Source organism: Pseudonaja textilis, chromosome Z (assembly GCF_049901715.1).
Source record: "Pseudonaja textilis isolate UNSWEBS1 chromosome Z, rPseTex1.2, whole genome shotgun sequence".
Lineage (NCBI taxonomy): Eukaryota > Metazoa > Chordata > Lepidosauria > Squamata > Elapidae > Pseudonaja > Pseudonaja textilis.
Window position 1 is genome coordinate 75,280,449 of NC_142008.1, and position 22,720 is coordinate 75,303,168.

The window sequence follows — 22,720 nt, forward strand, 5'->3', positions numbered from 1 at the left end:
GCTGGTGCTTCTTCTGGTTTTTGTTGGTGCTGAGCATGCCTCTGTCACTTGGGGAGATGTGCAACTGCTCTCCACCCACTGGCCCAGCCCATCCGTGACTGACACTGGCCTGGCAAACATGAGGACTGGTGGGATGGGAATGGGATCCAGGAGGAGGGGACAACAGAAAGGGAGAAGGGCCAGGGCTTCCGGTTTGCCAGGCTTCAGCGGCAGTGGGGATTCGTGACTGTGCGTGATCCCTGTTGCGCTAGCCATCTTGGTGCCTCCGATCCTGATGGGTCTGGAGGATAAGGCTGCCCTGTAGAGGCAGCCGAAGATAGGGAGGATCTGGGAAGGGGTTAGGAGGTGTCGCAGACCCCCTCCTCACCCAGCTTAACCTCCTTTTCTCAAGGCGGTGGAGTGGCGGTCAGTAATGGCCGCCACAAAGAAGCCGGCAGCTGGAAAAGATTGTGCTGGAGGAAGAAGGAGAAAGAAGAATCAGAAGTGAAAGTGCTGGCTGAGCCAGGAAAATAACAACCTTTAAAACCCTGGAAACAGAATTGCTTGAACTGCCTGAAAGATACATTGTATCCCTAAGAAGAGAAAAGCAGCGGAGAAAGCTGTCAAGGGGAAACTTTTTCTTATTCACTCTCCCACCCCATAGAAATAGCAGACGGAGACTTGGAAAATATATCTGGGCACCGAAGGTAATTCGATTTGAAAGTTAAAGACATGGGATAAAGGATTTCTGGACATTGGATTTAACTTCAGAAATTGGAAAACCCGTATTTGAGGTATGGATTTCTGGGCGTTTAAAGGGAAATTGTTGTTGTAAGTGGGGGGAGAGGGAAAAAAAAATTTTGGAGCAGAACTTGAAAAAGGAGGAGACTGCCTAGAATTTTAAAGAAAGATATATTTTAATGGGAACTCTTTGATCAATCAGTAACCCCAGAAAGAGAAATAGAAGAAAGAAAGAAAAAGTATTAAAAGAAATAGTTTATTTGGATCTCTTAGTGACTTTGGAACTTTTTGGAATTATCCTTGATTAAAAATACTTGGGTGGTTGTTTTTGAAGAAGTTTTTCTCTTCATGATGGCATTGCTTCTGGATGAACTAAAAATTCAATATAAAAAATATAAAAAAGAAGAGCAAGATGGAAAAGACACTTTGGGCACTTTTTCTCAATTTCTAGAAATGGCGGTATGCACTTATGAAAACTGACTACGCAGCAGGATGACTGGAATAAAGAAGAAGAAGAAGCCATCTTGGATGAACAATGGGTTTTCTTTGGGGAGGAGGAGGAAGAGGAAAAGAAAAAGGGGATTTTAAGGTTTGAGAAAACAATCCAAAAAGAGAAAAATGAGATGAAAGGTGGATACAAGGTTAGAAAACAACAGAAAGGGGGTAAGCAGAAGAAGAAAAGGGAGGAGGAGAGACAACGGGGTAAAAAGGGCAAGGAGAAAAATAAACAAGAGAGAAAGGAGGGGATGAGAAGCCTTAATGGTGGGAAGCAAGATTTAAAGAAACAAAATCTATTTAGAGACAATGGGTAAATTTAATTGAAAAAGGGATTCTGGAAGGTACATAAGATTGTGTTTTTATATGTGTATTTAGAGTAAAATGTGTATCAATATATATGATTGGCCTTTTAATGGTATCGATGGTGGTTTATATGCTTTTATTTTGTAATTGTAGTGTTCTTGTTTTTCCTATAAAATTTATTGTGTAATTTTAGAATGTACTAATCAGAATCCAAATATAATGTAAGTGTTATATTAAGTATTATTAAGTTAGGGGAAAGAGTCAAAGGCGTTACACCAATCAGTGTACAGGAGAAGTATATTTAAAGAGAAAAGATGGATGGATAACTGGAAAAGAACAGACAAAGAATGATAAGTATTATGAATTGTATTGAGATAAGATAAATAAAATAAAACTAAGAAAGATAAAAGAGGGAAGAAGCTATATAGAAAATTGAAAATGGTAATAAGATATGGAATGATATATAAAGTAAATATGATTTTTGAATTTGCGTCTGTGCGAAGAGTTTTAACCCGGGATCAAGCAGCTTTCAGAAAAGATGTTTTATGTTTTTTATGTTTATGTCTTGTATGTTTGTGTATTGTTTTTTGAAAGGCAAAAAATTTTAATTAGTAAGAAATATAATTTGGATAATAGAATGAAAAGGAGAAAATGAGATAAGATATGAAGTTGAGTAGATAATGTAAATATACATATTACAATTTGGAAATATTTTGTATGTTCTACTGGTTTTTTCAGAAAGATCTTTTATGTTATTATGCCTTGATTGTCTGTGTATTGTTTTGTAAAGTTAATAAGATTTGTTTAAAAAAAAAAAGAAAGGGAGAAGGACTGCAGTGCCCAGCTACAGCATTAAACCTGCACAAGGGACTTTCATCACCCAAAGGATGCTTTTCAATCAAAGCTGCCACCAACACCGATCTGCTGAAGGAGTAAAGAAGCTTAGGGTAACAGAAAAAGGGGGTTGGCACCACCAAATCTCGCACACCCACCCTGGGGGTAAGACTCTGAGAAAGCCAGTATGCCCTTGCCAAAGATGTTCACTCATCAGCTGGTCAACCCACCAGTCCCAGATGCCTTTGCTGTGCTTTGGCCAAGCCTGGCAGATCACTTGAGGAGGGTGTCACCACTTGTGCACGCCCTCTTGCCCTACCATAGCTGGCTAGGGGTTCACAAGAGGAAGTGGAAGGGGAGGAAGGTCATCTTTGGGGGAGCCTCTGCCACGGCTCGCTCTTATTCCTCAGCCAGCCTGGATTTCTGAAAAGTTTCCAAGAAGAAAGAAAAGAGTAGCAAAGCACTCCAAGGAGTGCTTGCAGGATTGGCCCAGCCTTGGCTTTCCAAGAGAGAAAGAAGGGACAGAGGTGGGGAAGTAGAGGGGAAGAAACAGAGAGAAAGAGGGATTTGTTTTCGGATTTGTCTAGAGTGTTGGTTTCAAAGTGTTCCATGTATAGGTTAGCGATGATGGGTGAGTGGGGTGATCCCATGGATGCTCCTTCTATCTGTTTGTATCTTTGTCCATTGTGGATGAAGTATGTGTTGGTTAGGCAGTGGTTGGTCAGATCTAGGATGTGTTTGGGAGGGTTGTATTTGTTTTGGATGACTGTCAAGGCTTCTTTGATGGATACTTGGGTGAAGAGGGATATGACCTCGAAGCTCACGAGTAGGTCGCTGGGTTGTAGGTTTTGTTTCTTTATTGTTTCTATGAAGTGGAAGGAGTTTTGTACGTGTGAGATGATGGATTCTGTGTAGGGCTGGAGTTGTTTGGCGAGAAATTTGGCAATATTCTGTAGAGATGACCCTATGGAGCTGACTATGGCTCTGAGTGGTATTCCTTCTTTGTGTATTTTGGGGAGGCCATAGAGCTTAGGGCCCCCACCACCAGTATTTATAGAGAGACGCAACTCCGATCACACACTGCTTGTATTGGCACGAAGCCGAAAGCACCAGGGTGAGGATGGCGAGTGGGACCTTGCCGAAACATCGCCAAGATACTCTTAATCTTACACGGGAAAAACCCGAACACACCTAGACCTACATATCTGTACCCGTGAAAATCTACAAAAACAAACAATCTCATCTGCCATCATCAGGCTTCTGTATTGTGTTCGTCTGTGAGTCAGACTTTTACAGTTGTTTCAGTTTTAAATTTGGGGCTAGCCTACTGCTGTGCCAGAATGGTTTTTTCTTCGTCCTGATTGGTTGGGAGTCTTGGTCTGTGTTTATTGGTCTTGGAGTTTGTTGTATTCTGCTTGATTGGTGTTTCTAATATCTTCTGTCTGTTTTGTGGCTTTTTTTGTCTTGGTTGGCTGGCAACGTTGTGTTCCTGTAGTGGAGGCTTTTAGAGCAGCTTGGCTCCAGGTGAATGGACAGCTATCATTTGTTAGGAAGCTAGGTTTCATCTGAGTGCCTGTTTGGGGTGTGTTTGAGCTGGAGGTATCAGGGGGGATCTGTTTGTGCCCAGGTGTTTGCCTGGCTGGTGGTGTGGAGATTTTTTTGTTTGTGAGTGCAGGCTTCCAAATAATTGACAGTCTGGTGGAATCATCTCTTCTATTCATGCTTTCAGGTCTTTTTTCAATCTCTATGGCTTCTCTGATAATTCTGTGGCTGGGGTTTTCTATAGTGGCTAGGGTTTTGGTGCCATTGAAGTCGATGCTATGACCTGTGGCTTTCATGTGTTGGATTAGTGAGGAAGTTTGTTCCAGCTTTTTGACTGCATTTTTGTGTTCATCCAGGCGGGTACTTATTCTTCTATTGGTCTGTCCAATGTATGTGGCAGGGCATGATGCACAGGGAACTTCGTATATGCCTTGGTTTTCCAGGTCAGTTTTATCTTTGGGGTTTCTTAGGATGGCTGCTATTTTTCTGTCTGTTTTGAAGGCAGTTTTGATGTGATGCCTGTGTAGTATCTTACTGATTTTGTCTATAGTACCTCTTATGTAGGGCAGGATAGCTGTTCCATAGGTCTGTTCATCTTCTAGGTCTCCATTATGTCTCAGTGTGTTTTTGTGGATCAAGCCGGTGATTTTGCTTTTGTGGAAGTCGTTGGCTGTCAGTACTTTAGTCAGGGTGCATAGTTCAGTCTTTATGTGTGTCTTGTCTGCCAGGCATTTGGTTCTGGCAATTAGTGTTTTGGCCACGGAGTTTACCTGTGCTGGGTGGTGGTGGGATTGGGCGTTAAGGTAGCAGTTGGTGTGTGTTTTCTTCTGGTATATGGTGTGTCCTAGTGTGCCATCTGTTTTTTTGTAGATTAGTACATCTAGGAATGGTAGTTGTTTGTTTGTTTCCATTTCCATGGTGAACTTGATTTTGGGGTGTGTGCTGTTTAGGTGTGTTAGGAAATTGTTTAGATTTTCTTTTCCATGGGGCCAAATCACAAATGTGGGTTTGTGGGTGTTAGCCAGGGCTCTGGATTTGAATTCTTCCATGAACAGGTTTGCAATGACGGGTGACAGTGGTGTGTTCCTGTATTGGAGGCTTTTAGTGCAGCTTGGCTCCAAATAAATGGACAGCTATCATTTGTTAGGAAGCTAGGTTTCATCTGGGTGCCTGGTTGGGGTGTCTTTGAGCTGGAGGTATCAGAGGGGGTCTGTTTGTGCCCAGGTGTTTGCCTGGCTTGTGGTGTGGAGATTTTTTTTTTGTTTGTGAGTACAGGCTTCCAAATAATTGACAGTCTGGTGGAGTCATCTCTTCTATTCATGCTTTCAGGTCTTTTTTCAATCTCTATGGCTTCTCTGATAATTCTGTGGCTGGGGTTTTCTATAGTGGCTAGGGTTTTGGTGCCATTGAAGTCGATGCTATGACCTGTTGCTTTCATGTGTTGGACTAGTGAGGAAGTGTGTTCCAGCTTTTTTACTGCATTTTTGTGTTCATCCAGGCAGAGCTTTTTCTCTTTTATTTATTATCTCTGTCATCAATGTCTTAGTTTTGGTTCCTTTTGTGTCCTGGCAATGTCTCTGAGTCTTCATGTCCATCTTGGCTGTTTTCCTCTTCCTTTGGCTCCTCCTCTCTAGAATCCTTTGTTCTGCTATAAATTGCATTACTTTTTCTGCTAGTGTGTCCAATAATCCCCTTCTTTCATCATTTCTTTCACAGTTTGCAGTTCCAACTTAAATTCTTTGCTTGCTGCTTCCATTTTTTTAATCAATTGTGTTATTTTTTATTTTATTAAAGTTAATTGTAATCCTTGCCAAGAGACTCCGTTTATATCTCTTTTCTTTATTGGTCCTTCTATTTCCTTTGCACAGTCAACTCCCAACAGTCCCAAGATATTGCCTTCCTTTGTCCTCTTGCTGCAATCTCCCCCTTTTTCTTTTAAGTTTCCTGGGTTCTTGTTAAAGACTTTTATTTCACGTCTTTCTCATTCAGACATTTAACATACCAGTAATTTTCCGTAAAGTCATCCAGAAAAAAATACCTTGTACCATTAGATGGCACTCTATATAGCTTCCACTTTTCAAAATTCTTTTTTTCCTTTTTTTTCAATTATATTAATGTTAATTTTTGAGCATTTCAACCATTGGCTTTTTTTTAAAAGTATAATCAATTCCAAGCAAGTTCAGCATTTTATCCAATGCCAAATTAATACCAGGTTCTGTATATTATTCCCAATTCTGTCCTTAATTTCGTTATAGCTCTTTTGTAATCCAGATTTTATTTACCTTATATTGTCCTCTTGTTTTCTATTTGCCACTGTTGTACTCTCAAACAAGGAATCTTTCTTTCTGCTTTTTGGGGTTATTAAAACAAAAGATTCAGCTTCTCTTGCCTGGATTATGCCACTCAGCACTTCACCTCTCCAGCACACACTTAGGTCCCAGCAGCTTCCTGTCTTCAGGGTAGCCATTAAAATTGCTGCTTCTCTCTGTCTTCCAGGAGATTATACCAAGCCAGAGAGGGGAGGTGTGGCTCCCCTTGACCCATCTGGCAGTCTCCCCCTCTTCCCCCACCCCTCCTAGGTGGGTTCAGTCCCGTAGGTACCCCTCCAACAGGGTAAGCATGGATCGAAGCCGCACATGATCGTGGTCTCCATCCGTCCTTGACAGAAGTGCCACCGGATGTCCTTATTGGTCCTTTCTGAATAAAAGTTTATTTTAAGATAGTTTAAATGCTATAACATTAGGTACCCAACTAACCTTGTAATTTATATGATAACTAAGTAAACTGAGCTGAACTTTATTCACTTTCATTGTGATAAGATATAATAGCTAAAGACTTAATATCTTAATATCTTTCTGTATGTATTTCTTCTATGTACTTGGTTAGAGGTATTCAAGTTTGCTCTTTATATTATTATGCCTCTAGTTATATTTTACATTGTTTTGTTTTTTAATTCAATTTGTGAAATTTTGTAGTTTCTAGAAAACATGTCTATAAACTCTCTAAATATCAATTGTTCTGCATATGTTAGATTTCAAGATCTCCTAGAATTGTCTTTTTCCTTTTATTTCAGTATAGTTTATCTAAAAATATTTGACCTGGGATTTTTAACTTTAACTTAATTGTAATGGAATTCATAAAATCTCATCACAAAAGGATGCAATGTTGATCTTCAGGAATTCAATTAATCACTTCAGATCTTGTTTCAAGTATGATTTGTTTCAAGTCTCCCAGGGGAGACATGATAGCGGTCTTCCAATATTTGAGGGGCTGCCACAGGGAGGACAGCGTCAAGCTATTTTCTAAAGCTCCTGTATGCCAGACAAGGAATAAATGATGGAAACTGAACAAGGAGAGATTTAACCTGGAAACAAGGAGAAACTTTCTGACAGTGAGAACAATTAACCAATGGAACAGCTTGCCCTCGGAAGTTGTGGGAGTCCCATCAGTTGAGACTTGCAAGAAGAGATTGGACTGCCATTTGTCAGAAATGGTGTAGGATCTCCCGCTTGGACTAGATGACCTACAAGGTCCCTTCCAACTCTGATTATCTGTATCTGTATGATTTAGCAGAGGAAAGCTTGGCAGCTAAGTAAAAAGCACTCTTGTTTATTAAGTACAAACATAATTTTCTGGTATAATATATATTATGAACAGCAATCATGCTAATTAAATTATAGGCAATATTAGGCTGCAACTATCTATCAATAAAAGAATCAAATTATTAATATTTTAATTAAAATATTATTTTTCTATATAAAAGACAAATAATATAGCTTGCTTCTCATTTCAGCTTCAGCTTTCTGTCCCTTCATTAAAAAGTATTGTTTATTTTGTCTAATTTTAAGTAGCACATAGCTCAAAAGAAATATATTTTTGTATATTACAGAGAATTATTGGAATGCTGCATCATTTGTTACTCGATCTTCATATCTCCACTTCTCTACCTTTCAAGGAGAGACTAGTGCTGACATTTCATTCTACTTCAAAACATCAGCCCCTGATGGAGTCTTCCTTGAGAATCGGGGGAATTCAGATTTCATCAAACTTGAGTTAAAATGTAAGTATGTTCACAGCATGAATGAGAGTATCAGATGAAAGATAAGGTTTTAAATTTTTATTATCATGCATACTCTATGAAATCTCCAATGAAGCATAAAAATGAGTCTGGATATCCTGTCTTAATCTAGAATGCTTAATTTAATGTTTTTAATCCAGCCAGTTCAGAAGTAGGCCTGCTTACATAGCTATGCTAAATAATAATGCCACTTTCCTTTGATTTTAAAATCTTTTCCCCAATAATTTAAGATGAACATGATTTTCTTCCTTACAATCACACAATAATTAGACTAAAATTTTACTTAAAATGAGAAATTCAAGGCTATCTGGAAATTTAAATACAGTTGCACATTCTGATAGTTAGTATAATATATTTATCTCTAGTCCATTTAAGGGCACAAAGGTATACTGATGTATCTTGATCTCTTATGCCACTGATCTCTCTTATGCTTTGGTAATGAGGCCAATAAGTGGTGCTTAATCTTACAGCTTTAATGTAAAACATTTACCAGTCACTTTCCTGAACGTGGCTATGAGCAAAGACAAATAGGGATTTTGCAACTACCTAAAGGGATTTTGCAACTACCTAAATACAGAGATTTAGTACTGTCAAAATTTGATCTGAAGTGAGTAAGAACTTTCGGCTTTTCCTGCTTTATTGAAAAGCCCCAATACGATCTGTGAAATAGGCATAAAGATCGCCAATATCATGAACTATTCATACATTTTCTCTTCCCTCCTTCTCTCTCTCATTTACTAGTTCTTTTGAACTTGCTTGCTTTATCTGAGTCATCTGTCCTGTCTTCTAGTAGTCTTTCTCTCTTGTGCGTTCTTATGCTTTTTCTTGTTATGTCTATCACTTTGTAAAGGAAACTATTGACAGACCTCAGTGAGTAGACTGCTTGCTCTCTCAAGCATACCCTAGTAGTTTATGCTCTCTTACCCTAGAAGTTTCTGTTCTCTTTGTTGCCAGAATACACTTAAAAACTGCAATGTTCGCTAAGTTGCAAAAAGAAAACAAATAAGGGACAGTTTCTGTGACTCTACCTTCATCTGCATAGCATTAATTAGCTAACCTTTTGATCAAATGTTTAAGAAATGAGAAGAGATTGGATAGTGTCATGCCCCTGTCAAAATCTGATTCCAAGCAGGAGGCCAAGCAGCTGACAGGGAGTGGGAGTGTGGCTCCCATGGCTGTGGAAGAAACTGGGGAAGGGCAAAGTCCGGCTGGGCAGAGCAGGGCAGAGGTAGAGCAAGGCAGAGGGAATTCAGAGGGAGATCCAGGCCCACCCCCTCTTCATCCTAGGACATGCAGGGAGGAACAGAGAAAGGAGCAACGTGAGTTGCATGGCTTACAGGGCAGGAAAGGGCCCTGATTCCCTTCATTAGCTGCAACTGGGAACACAGTGTTTAAAAAGGGAGATTGTGCATAGCAACTTGTTGGAAGCAAATCGTGAGTTATCTGTTATTGTCGATGCTTATCTGGGTTCCTGGCATCTTCCCAACTGTGTGTGTTTTGTTGGCCTTTGAAGTCTGCAATTCCTGATCCTGCCCTGTCCAGTTAATTGCTGTAGCATAGTTTGTGTGGGTTTTTATTTACAGTTTATAGGTACTTTGTTTTTGGATTGAATTTCCTTCATTTAAAGACTATTCGTGGAAGAGTTTTTTCTCCAGCCGAAGGTAACTGGACATTGGGGGCAAAGTTGGAGGTATTAAAGACACTTTTCTTACTATGTGACTGTGTTGCCTTTATGCCATGCCCTGGGTCACCACATTTTGCTTCCCACCACCCCTTCAACTTGCTTCTGTTTTATGTGGGGTGACCATGGATCAACTCAGACCAGACAATGACCAGCTAGCCCAGCAGTCTTTTGACTGTGCAGGTTGCGCAAATGCAAGCTGTCCGGCCACACCGCAAATCAGTGGTGGGATTCAAAAAATTGAACTACCAGTTCTGTGGGCGAGGGTTATTTTGTGGGTGTGGCTTAGGGGGGTCATGTGATTGTGTGGGTGTGGGTTATTTGGTGGGTGTTGCTTGGCAGCCATGTGACTGGTTGGGCATGGCTTGGCAGCCATGTGACTGACTGTTTTAGATTTTTCCAGCTGTATCTGCTATGTGAGTGTGTGTTTAGTTTTCAGTTGTGTAGTTTTGTGGATCTGTTGCCAATCCAGTCATGTTAAAAGTGGCACTGTAACATGACTGGATTGGCAGCAGACCCACAAAACTACATAACTGAAAACACACTCCCTACACAACTAGGAAAACTACACATGCACACTTACAAAGCAGATACAGCTAGAAAAATCTAAAAGTATACCTTTAATTTATAGGCACATAACATTTCACACAATTTAAAAGAACTTCCATACACAAACAATGACAATCTCACAAACCAGCTGCTTTCTAAAAATAGAAAAGCAGTTAAAATTTCCTAAATTTTATGACTATTTCCTAAAAAAAAAAATAACACACTTACTGTTTTTTTAAATTAGGGGACTTCAAACTTGACAGCTTTAAGACTTGTGGACTTCAACTCCCAGAATTCCTCCTCCTGTTAGCTCAGGAATTCTGGGAGTCCACAAGTCTTAAGCTTGCCAAGTTTGAAGACCCCTGCCCTGATTTAAATAATGAGTAGGGGAAAAAAGCCACTTAGTTACCCAATTGAGGAAAGCAGGCAGGCAGAATCAGTTGCTCACCGATGAGCTGGATGCAGTGCAAGCAAGGCAGGAGACAAGTTTACAGCAGCAGTTCAGAAATCGGGAGAAGACGTCTGAAGGAGGTAGGTACTTGCTGGAGACTGGTGGGGGAAGGGAAGTGGGTTATTTTAACAAGGCTGGCTAGGCTGGAGACTGTGGGCCCTTTTAGAAGCCCTTGAGGGGAGGGCAATTGCGGTAGCTTGGAAGTGATCATGGGGCTTGGAAGCAATTGCAGCAGCTTGGAAGCTCAGAGTGAGGCCGGGCTGCAGGAAGGAGCTCCAGGGGGCTTTTGCAGCATCACAGTGGCTTGGCCGGCAATGAAAGGCCCCAAGTTGGAGGCCCGAGCCTCCAGAGGCTGCCGGAAGCTTGGAGCGAGGCTGGGTGGTGTCAAGCAGCGTTTTTCAGCAGCCTGGCACAAGTAATCATGGCAGCTTGGCCAGCTATGTGAGGCAGAGACTGTAGACCATGGCCTCCGGAGGTTGCCAGAAGTCTGAGGTGAGGCCGGGAGGTGGCAAGGAGCTCCAGGGGCATTTTGAAGCCTGGTGGGGGGGGCTGGTGGCCCACAAAGGGTAGCAGCTGGCCCATAAGGGACCTGCAGTGACTTGGGGAGCTACGCCAGGCTGCGGATTGAGGCTGCAGCTGGCAGAGGCTGGCAGAAGCTCAGGGCGAAGCCGGGTGGTGGGAAGGAGGGCTGAGGGTTCAATCCAGGATCGGGGCTGGGCAGCGGGGGTTAGCGAGTCAGTGTTTACCTAGTCCTGCAGGCAGGAGGAAGCCGGAACATTCATTGGGGAAGAGTAGAGTAGACTCAATTCAGTCTCAAATCAGCTTAGGCAGGCAGCTGTGCAGAGCAGGCTAGCATGCACAAGTGATAGGGCCATGTGGCAAAGCATTTTTATAGGATGGGCTTGGGATGGGCGGGCCGAGCCTCATGCAGGCAGAGCAAGCGAGCGGCAAGAGGGCAGGCAGGGCAAGCAAGTGAGCGGCGACCGTCAGGCCACCGTACCAGTTTGGGGACATGGCCAGCCAGATGTTGCTACTGATTCTGTGACCCGCACCAAATTCTTGCTACCGTGTCACCAGAACCGGTGCGAACCGGCTGAATACCACCTCTGCCACAAATGCCTGGTAGTGGTGCTGGATAAATTTGATGGATTGCTGGCTGAATTTCCAGCATTTTGGGGGGCAGTTCCAGGTTATATGAGCCTTCGGCCAGAGGACTTCCCCACTGAGATACAGTGGGTTTTTTGATTAGCCTGTTGTTAGTGTCTGCAGCACATTGGGTGACGCCTCTGTTGAATCAGCCCAACCAGTTGTTGGATAATTATGCAGAGTTTTGCCATCAGTTAAGGGCCATGTTTGAGAACCCTGTTCGGGCCCAAACAGCAAACAGGCAATTGAGAGAATTGAAGCAGGATAGAGGCTCGCTCACGGACTAAATTGCTGACTTCTGGGTGGTCACCCAGGATCTGCAATGGAATGAGGCAGCACTGATAGACCAGTTCCAGGAAGGCCGGTCATCAGAGCTCCTGGATGAGTAGGCACACATTGAATGCCCTCGCACCCTGTAGGAGCTCATGCATCTGTGACTTCATATTGATGCCAGGCTTCAGCAACGCCAGGCATGACAATGGACAGATGCCACAACCACTCCCGTCAAGACAGCGCCTCCATCAGAAGTACCTCCGGACAAGCACATGCAGTTGGGGGCTGCCCAACCTCACCTGCCCAATCTGAAAAGGATAGGTGTCGTCGTGACAGCCTGTGCCTCTATTGCATCACCCAAGGCCATTTTGCAGCCAAATGTCCTGTTAAGGCACCTAAAGCAGCAACATCAGCAGTGGCGAGAAACGGGCAGTGACATCAACACTGCCATCTTCACCATCTCCACCCCAGTCATCCTTGGTGAAGCATCTTGTGCTGACAGTGAATGTGTTTGTGTCTAGTCAGGGAGCAATGGAGATCCAGGCCTTGGGGGACTCAGGGGCCATGGCCAATTTCATGGATGCTCATTTTGTCATGCAGTGGTCCATTCCCAGCAACAAGTGTCACTGCCAGTATTGGTGGATACAATTTATGGTCGGCCCCTTCGTTCGGGACCCGTGGTTGCTGCAACCAAACCCTTTCACATGTGCATTGGGCAGCATGTGGAAGAAACCATGTTCTACATTGCTGCAGTACCTCACTTTCCAGTGGTGCTGGGGTTGGAGTGGTGTGGATTTTTATTTACAGTTTATATAAATATATTGTTTTTGGACTGAATCTCCTTCATTTAAAGACTGTTTTTGGAAGAATTTTTTCTCCAGCTGAATGTAACTGGACATTGGGGGCAAAGTTGGAGGTATTAAAGGGACTTTTCTTACTTGTGATTGTTTTGCCTTTGTGCCACACCCAGGTCATCACAGATAATTTATACAGGCAGCCACCATTTCTCTGAGGATTCAACTTCACAAGAAATTACCAGGACTGAAAAGTGTGGATGTGCACACTGCAGGCAAGAGCAGCCAATAAGAGCTAGACATATGACAGCGTCAGACTGCACTATTACACCGTCACTGCCAAGTGCCAGTAGTTGCATATAGTAATGCCTGTATCAAGAGAAAATGGAACATAGTACTTTAACATCAGATCAGATGAGTACAATGTTAGGCAGGTGACAGGCTGAAACTCATAATTTTAAATCCCACAGACCACTAATATGAATTTTGACTGACAGTGGCTTGCTGTGGTGACCCATAGTCTCTCAAAATAACCCAAAACCCAAAACATACATTAAAGTCCGGTAAGGTCTTCAACTTAAACTTCACTGTTTTATTAGGCACAGTTTAAAGTCACAAAAGTAAATAATGAGGCAAAAAGAAAACTAAACAAAGTGCATTGATGAGAGTTCCAAAGCAAGCCAAGATAACTAATCATAAACTCCAGGAAAATAGGAGAATCCATGGAAAGAACGCCAGCAAAGATAAACCTCTTTCAAGGTGAACACTAAATTGACTCCTGCAAATTCTAACTGCGCAGTTGCATACTTATATACATAGCTCCCACCTGCAAGCCACGAGGAGGATCATGGTAATCTCCCCTTGAGTAGACCTCGCTTTTCCCTGATCCTCTACTCCCTGCATGGCATAGGATGGATAGGGGATGGGCCTGGATCCTTCGCTGACTGCTCAGCTGGCCTTTGCCCTTCCCCAGCCTCCTCCATCACCTCTGGAGCCACACTCCCATTCCCTGTTGGCTGTTCCTTCTCTTCCTCAGAGTCAGGGGCATGACACTATCCCCCCCCCGCAGGGCCCCCTCCCCCAGGACCAGGCGGATGAGGATGTTGAGGAAACCGAGCATGAATGTCCTGGACCAAATGAGGAGCATGAACATCAGTGGCATCAACCCAAGTGAAGTCCTCTGGTCCATAACCTTTCCATGCCACCAAATACTGAACTCGGCCCCACAACTGGCGTGAAACCGCAACAGGTCCCCAATATATGCCCAAGGAGTCTCTTGTCTCCCATTCTCATCCAATTCTCGACATCTAGCTGCCACAAATGGGTCCTGCTGCTGCGCCTCCTGGATCTTCATTCGAAGGTCCACAGGTTCCTTGGTGAGCGCAAACCACTCCAACGGAATCACCGTCCGGGGCAAGATTTTATCCTCCCTTCGGGTATACTCAGGCTTCCAAGATAGGCTGTTGGTGCATTGATTCCCTCCACTCGGAACATAGGTCACCTGGAAATCAAATCGAGCAAAGAATAAGACCATCTCACCTGATGTTGGTTCAATGTCCGAGCTGTACATAGGTGTTCCAAATTGCGATGATCCGTCCAAACCTCGATTTGGTGATGAGCCCCCTCCAGGTGGTGCCGCCATGTCTCAAAAGTGACCTTAACCGCCAATAGCTCCTTGTCCTAAATCGTATAGTTGCGCTCTGGAGCCGACAACTTCTGGGAATAATAAGTGCACAGGAACAAGGTGCCTATGGGAGCATAGGCCTGCAGGAGCACCACACCAACAGCCACATCGGAAGCATCTGTTTCCACGACAAATGGCTGGCCTGGATCAGGGTGTTTGAGGATAGGCTCAGAAGCAAAGGCAACTTTCAACACCTCGAAAGCTGCCTGCTCCTCAGCACCCCAATGGAACTTCTCCCCCTTCTTAAGCAAATTAGAAAGGGGAGCAATCAAGGCAGCAAAGCGGGGAATAAATATGTGGTAGTAGTTCTCAAACCCCAACAGTCGTTGCACATCCTTAACCCACTATGTAGGTTCCCACTCCTGCAATGATTGAATTTTTTCCAGGTCCATTTCCACCCCAGCAGGTGAAATACAATGTCCCAGAAAGTCAATCGTGGTTTGTGCAAACTGACACTTCTCACGTTTAGCAAACAGGTGGTTATCACGCAAACGTTGCAACATCAGCCACACATGCTGCCAATGTTCCCGCAGGGAGTCTGAGTAAATCAAAATGTCATCTAAATAAATGACCACGAATTGATCCAACAAATCATGGAAAACATCGTGCATGAAATTCATGAACACAGCTGGGGCATTGGTTAATCTAAAAGGCATCACGTTATACTCAAAATGCCCGTACCTCGTCTGGAAAGCTGTTTTCCACTCGTCCCCTGCACGAATGCAAACCAGATTGTAGGCCCCACACAAGTCCAACTTCATAAAGATCTTAGCTTGAAGCCGCTCAATCAGTTCAGGGATGAGGGGATGTGGGTACCGATTCCTCACTGTGATTGCATTCAGCTTGCAGTAATCACAACACAGACGTAGCTCCCCTGATTTCTTTTTTACAAAAAGCACCGGTGCAGTCAATGGGGAGGTAGAAGGTCGGATAAACCCTTCCGGAGGTTCTTGTCAATAAAATCCCGCAATGCGGCCAACTCCGGTTCCGACAGGGAATATATCTGACCCACTGGCAATTTTGCATCAGGCAACAAGTTGATTGGACAGTCATACGCCCAATGTAGAGGCAACTGATCCTCCTCCTTCTCCCCAAACACATCAGCAAAGTCCACCAACTCTGCCGGTAGATCCAGGTCCACGGGTGTAGCCACACTCCCTGCACAGGAGCACAAGCAATGGTCGGCACACTTCCTATCAAGGAACTGCACAGCTGCAGATGACCAGAAATTCTGTGGAGCATGGGCCACTCCAAACCTAGCACCACCAGAAAATGAGGCACTGCAGCAACGTAAAACACGGTTTCCTCCACATGCTGCCCAATATGCCTGCAAAGGGGTTTGGTTGCAACAACCACAGGTCCCGAACAAAGGGGCCGACCATCAATCGTCTCCACCATTACCTGTTGCTGAGGAATGAACCACTGCTTGACAAAATGAGCATCCATGAAATTGGCTGTGGCCCCTGAGTCGACCAAAGCTGGGATCTCCACCACTCCCACACCAGACATGAATACACTTGCTGGCAGCACAAAATGCTTCACCAATAGCGACTGTGGTGGAGATGTTGAAGATGTCAAAGGTGGCGAGGGTGGCAAGGTTGGTGAAGATGGCGGGCCTATGGACTTTACACCCCAACCTGCAGACCCCCATAGGCCGAGCGATGCTCATTTCCCACCACCACAGGTATTGCTGCTGTGGATGTCTTAACAGGACACTTGGCCGCAAAATGGCCTCGATTGCCACAATAGAGGCATAAACCATCACGACGACGTCCATTCTTTTCTACTTGAGTCAGGCGAGGGCGGCCAGCCCCCAACTGCATGGGTTCCTCCAAAGGCACTTCCACCAAGAGCACCATCTTGCTGGAAACAGATACAGTCTCTATCCGTCATCGCACCCGTCGCTGCTGAAGTCTGACATTGATACGAAGACACAGATGCATGAACTCCTGAAGGGTGTGAGGGCATTCAGTGCGCGTCAACTCATCCAAGAGCTCTGATGACAAACCCTCCTGGGGTCTAATAGTGCTGCCTCATTCCATTGTACATCCTGAGCAACCACCCGAAAACTAGCAATATTATCCATGAGTGAGCCACGCCCCTGCTTCAACTCTCTCAAACATCTGTTTGCTGTTTGGCTTCGAACAGGGTCCTCAAACATGGCCCAAAAGTGACAGCAAAACTTGGCGTAATTATCCAACACCTTGTTGGGCTCGATCAGCAGAGGCGTCACCTAACGTGCTGCAGAGCCTGACAACAAACTAATCAAAAACCCCACTTTATCCTGGTCAGTGGGAAAGTCCTCAGGCCGAAGGCTCATGTAAAGCTGGCACTGCCCCAAAAATGCTGGAAATCGGGCCAGCAAACCATCAAATTTATCTGGCACTGCCACTGGGCATTTTCAGCGTGGCCAGGCAGCTTGCATTTGTGCCACCTTGCTGGGTTAACTGGGCAATCTCTGCTCTGAGCTGATCCATGGTCATCCCACACAAAAAACAAAAATAAGTTGAAGGGGTGGCTGGAGTCAAAATGTGATGACCTGCAGTCTCTCAAAATAACCCAAAACCCAAAACATACATTAAAGTCCGGTAAGGCCTTCAACTTAAACTTCACTGATGTTTCTCTCTCTCTCTCTCTCTCTCTCTCTCTCTCTCTCTCTCTCTCTCTCTCACACACACACACACACACACACACACACACACACAGACACTCCACCAAGGCAGCCACATTCCTTCACAACCCTGCTTTTCAGCTCTGTTCTTGGAAAGGGGGGAGGAGAGAGAGGGAGGGAGGGAGGGAGAGAGTATCCCGTGATCCCAAATAAAGAACGATCGATTGGTAGGAAAACGGGGTGGGGGATTTTCCTGCAGACTTTTTGGGGGATTTGCTGCTTCTGCTTTTGGCTGCACACAAGGAAAGTAGCAGAAGTCTTTCCTTCTCTCCCCAAACTCTGCCAGAAATGAGTCTTTGGGACCCTGCAAGGTATCCTGCTCCAAGAGGCTGCACCGGCACAACAAGTCTCACAAAGACTCATTTCTGGCGGAGTTTGGGGGAGAGAAAGAAAGACCTCTGCTGCTTCTGCTGCTTTCCTTGCATGAAGCCAAAAGTCTGTCTGTCAGTCTCTCTGTCTCTCTGTGTCTCTCTCTCCCTCCCTCCCTCCCTGAGGACAGAGCTGGAGATGGTATCCTGCGATCCCAAAGAAAGAATGATTGATTGGTAGGAAAATGGGGTAGGGAATTTTCCTGCAGACTTTTTTTTAGATTTTCCCAGGGTCTCTGCAGAAAAAGCAGAAGCAGCAGAGATCCTGGGAAAATCCCCCAAAAAGTCTGCAGGAAAATTCCCCACCCCATTTTTATTGTTTATTTGGGATCGCAGGATACCGTCTCCAGCTCCATTCTCAGGGGAAGAGAGAGAAAGAGAGACTTCTGCTCTCTGCAAGGAAATCAGCAGAAGCAGCAGAAGTCTTTCTTTCTCTCTCCCAAACTCTGCCAGAAATGAGTCTTTGTGAGACTTGTCACACCAGCACAGCTTCTTGGGACAGGATGCCTTGCAGGTCATTTCTGGTGGAGTTTGGGGGAGAGAAAGGAAGACTTTTGCTACTTTTCTTGCGTGCAGCCAAAAGCAGAAGAAGAAAGAAGTGGAAAGAAGTAGCCCTGTGGCAGGGCCAGGCACATGGGGCGCATGGGGCAAGTTCCCCCCACCCCTTCCTCTTACTACTTCATGTTGTTCGCTATGCAAGCGATGGAAGTCTTGTGTTCCCATAGGCCATGTGGACGGCGCAGCCTTGTGTTTCCATGCAGCTTTGGGGGGTGCTTTGGGGGTGATATTTCTCTGTGGACCACCAAAGCTTTTTTGTGGACCACCAGTGGTCTGCGGCCCACCAGTTGGCGACCACTGGAATAAAGAACACCTGTTATTTCTGGATTTCACATGATTTTATTAAGTTTCCATTCACTATAATCTGAGCTTTGTGGAATGTATAAATATACTTCAAACTCTGTTTAAAACCCAATCTAAAATCCATCCTTTCCACCACTTTAAACATAAACTCCCAGTTCAAATTATCAAATGCTTTTGCTGCACCTACAAAAAGCAATGTGATCTATTTGTCGCTACATTGCTATAAATGTTCAATTATATCCAAGATTACTCTTACATTATCTTTTAGTTGTCTTTTGGATTCATGTATGTAATCCTGTAAAACTTTTATAAGTCTTTCAACTAAGATGGATATAAAAAGATTATAATCATTACTAAGAAAAGAAATTGGCCTGTAATTCTTCACAAGGGTTTAAGACTATTCCTTCTTTAGATATTAAAGAGATATAGGCATTCTTCCATGAATTTGGCACAGGGTTTCTCTGTGACATAGAGTTGATTAAGTCTTTGATCTTCAAAGGTTTTATGAAATCTACATGGTGATTTACCATGTGGATTATATAAACTCTTTGAAAGTCCCAGGGATTTACCTGCCTTAGCTCTTTTAATTGCTTCTATTATTTCAAAGGCACTTATTGGACTGTTCAGAATTTGCTTATAGTTTTCCAATAATTTAAGAAGATTATGTGATATATCATCATCAATATTTTTCAAGGAGTTTTTCTGTTTCTAATGTAAATTAGTACAGTAATTCCAGAAAAGTCTTTGAATATTTAAAAAAAAATTAAAAATCCAATCAAGATATGTGACTGGAATTGATAAATCTGCAGAATAAATTTAATAATGGTTTTTATCAATACTTTTAACTTTTATTCAGAAAATTAAAATACAAACCCCAAAAATGGAAGGAAGGAAGGAAGATAGGAAGGAAGGATTCTTTTTTCAAAAACAAGACAAAAATTTCACTACAGGGACTGCATTTCGTCCTTTCCAAAAGCTCTTGTCTTTTAAAATTAAATTTTCCCACTTTCTTCTCATCTGTTTTTACTGTGAGAAATACCACTTTATGATTCTCTGCATATCCTGTTTAACCCCCCTGTCCTTGAAAAACTGTTTAACTTTGGTTGCTAAGCTATATGAGAGTAAACAATGCACCATCTTAAAGATAAAGGTTTCTCTTTGGGAGCCTTCGGGGGAAAATGCTCTTTAACTTACAAATTTAAATTGAACATTTTGAAAAAATAACTGGTTTTAAATCAATCTAAGGAGGAAACCTAGACAGAAGAAACTGCAGCCAAACCAGACTTAAAACATGAGCTTGGTTTGAAAATAGTAGATGTGTTTGAGAAGATACAAGGGGTGTGGATTTATACAAGTGGAGTTGACAGAATCAATGAGTGAGAAAATTGAATTTTCCAAAGATTGGTGGAGATTGGAAAATTGACAATATATCCAACTGGAAAACAACTTTGGTTGGATTTTTTGGGAAAGATGGATCGACTTTGGATAATGGATTCATTACATTTAACCAAACAACAATTGACAAGAAATATTACGTCTTTGTTTACAGAGAAACTTTTTTTAACAACGGAAATGAAATACAACTGCTAAAAAGCTCCCTAATCAAATTTTTGAGGAAAAGCTTTATTATTAGGAAACAAATGAGGATATTTGGTCCTTGGAGATAATGGTTGTGGTGATTTGTAACAAATAAGGAGGTGTAGTAGACTTTATATGAATTAAATATAATAATAGATTGTTACAGAGGATTTTTGAAGTTTAATTCTGCTGTTGTTTTACCTATTAACTGCTTTGCTTGTGTATATAATAGCTAAATGACAGGTCAAATAAGTTGCAAATAGATATAAAAATTTATAAATTTTGGGCATGTTTTGCAAGGCGGGCAAGGAATAACATTGATGGAATATATTTTTCAATATTCAGCTAGGAATACTAGTCAGTTTTTTACTGCTTGTGCCCTCTGTGATTCAAATATTGCATATAAACAATTTATAAAAACTGAACATGTTTATTAATTAAGTTTGATTCTGAAACCATTGGCATACTGATGGCATTCCAAAATGGATCTTCAATATCAATTATTCTTTTGATATTTTTAAAACATTTTATTGCATGGCATTTTGAGCTTTTATAAAAGTTGGTAACATCTCTGTTGCAGGTTATCCTTAGCTTGAATCTGAGTAGTCTAATATGATTTCTATAATGTCATTCAAAATTTCTGAAGGTTCAAAACCAACAGAATAATAGCTCCCTGGCTGTGCAGGAAATGTACAATTATATCATATGTACCTACTATCTATGAAATAAAGAATAAAAGAAAAAAAATCACAAAAAAACCATCACATCTCTGTACAGGCTCTTCTTATATTAAATACTTTGCACTAAAAAAATGATATTCTGAAATATAGCTCAGTGACACAGATTTTTTTTTTAAAAAGTACAAATAAAAGAAGAAATGGAACCAGGTGGTTTTCTGAATGAAATAGGAGTAACCCAGGAATAGGTTATCTTTGACTTATAACACTTCATTTAATAGTCATTCAAAATTATAATGGTAGTGAAAAAAGTGACTTATGACCATTTTTCACATTTATGACCATTGCAGGATCCCCATGGTCATGTGATCAAAATTCAGTTGTTTGGCAATTGGCTCATATTTATGACGGTTGCAGTGTCCCGGAGTCATGTGATCCCCTTTTGTGACCTTCTAATAATCAAAGTCAATGGGGAAGCCAGATTCACTTAACAATTGTGTTACTAATTTAAAAATTGCAGTGATTCACTTAACAACTATGACAAGAAAAGTCGTAAATGGTTTGTCTAAAAAAGTTGAGCCAGAAAGTAAATAGTGTCAGAAGTGTATATAATAATCTTACTTATACGCACAACTAATTTGAATACCTAAACACAAAAAGGAAAAAGAAAGAAAATAAAAATAAGAGAAAGGAATGTCCATACAATTAAATGCAAAATAAAATGCATTTTTTAAACAAATATATATAAGGGGACTAAAGACCTGGCAGCTAGAAAATAAAATATCAAACTTTGTGGTGTAGATAGCTTTAAGCATTCTGATGAAAAAATAAAAATCTCAGTCTGCTAAATAATACCCTGTAATAATTCTTGTGGCAATATACATAAAATACTGTAGCATTCAAAAAACATTTCAATAAATCTTTCATGAGGCATTGATTGAGACTTACAGTTCTCTGGATTCCTAGTAATTCTAGGTCAACAGATAATGTAAAACGGATATGAATTACACAAAAGAGGTTCTTACCATTGTCAAAAATCAGAATTTAGGCTAAAATACCAAGCATACATTGGGGAAGAGTCATTGAATATTGTATACACAACTGTGCTGCATGCTATACTGATTTAACATAATAGGGGAATATTGATCTAAGACATTCCTGAGTCCTTTTACAATGCTATTGGCAACGGATTACAGTTGTTCAATTCTCTTTTATCTATTTTTATCTTTGATCTATGATTCCCAATGATGAATTTAAATGCTCAGATTATATCATGAAACATTATCATAAAATTTGCCTTGAGTTCATCATTATACTCTGATTGTATAATATGAATGACAAATAAGGTTGTCAGCATTTCAAATAATGCAAGAACTCCAAAGGAAGTAGATTCATCAAGGAACAATTTATTGGAAACTTCATATTGGTGAAAACTTCACATTGATGAAAACTGACTCTGAAGGTTCCCGCAGTTTTCACCTAATTAAAAAGGAAAAGTTCCCCCTTCCCCCTTCCCCTAAGTCATCAGTCACATTGTCCAATCAAGGTGCTGGCCGGTTGGTTGGTTACTTCACTCCTCCTCTCCCCAGCCACCTGTTGGAATGTCCTTGGTTCCCACAGGAAAACTTCTTGTTTTGACTACAACACCCCGGCTAGCTATTCCCCCCTGTCCCTTCTTCTTTTTGTGGTAACCCTGAAGCCTCAAAGACGGCCTTAGCCAGGTTTGCTTCAGGATTGACAGTTATGAATAGTAAAAAAAAAACCTGGGATTTCAAAACAAGCAGCTTGGTGGAGGAGAAAGATTCTGATTATATTAGAAAAAGTTTCTAGTTTTTAAAAGACAAGACAGTTGGCCTTAATATTGAGATATTTTAAGACTGCCCAGACCAGCCTGTGAGCTATCTACCACTTAGCATTCCACATGGCGTAGATAATAGTGATGTCTTTAAGATCTCACTGATATCTTATGATATAGTTAGGTAGATGCCGGAGTTGGACCTGGGGTGCATGCA

The 22,720-nt window shown here is 42.1% G+C and overlaps 1 protein-coding gene across 1 annotated transcript in view; it reads left to right on the forward strand.

Annotated features, from left to right (window-relative positions):
- CNTNAP2 (contactin associated protein 2) overlaps window positions 1-22,720 on the forward strand; it is an 850,526-nt gene that overhangs the window by 744,540 nt on the left and 83,266 nt on the right. Inside the window, exon 16 of the mRNA XM_087917173.1 lies at window positions 7,787-7,957. Within this exon, the coding sequence (XP_087773299.1) occupies window positions 7,787-7,957 (171 nt within the window). The remainder of the gene's footprint in view (window positions 1-7,786; window positions 7,958-22,720) is intronic.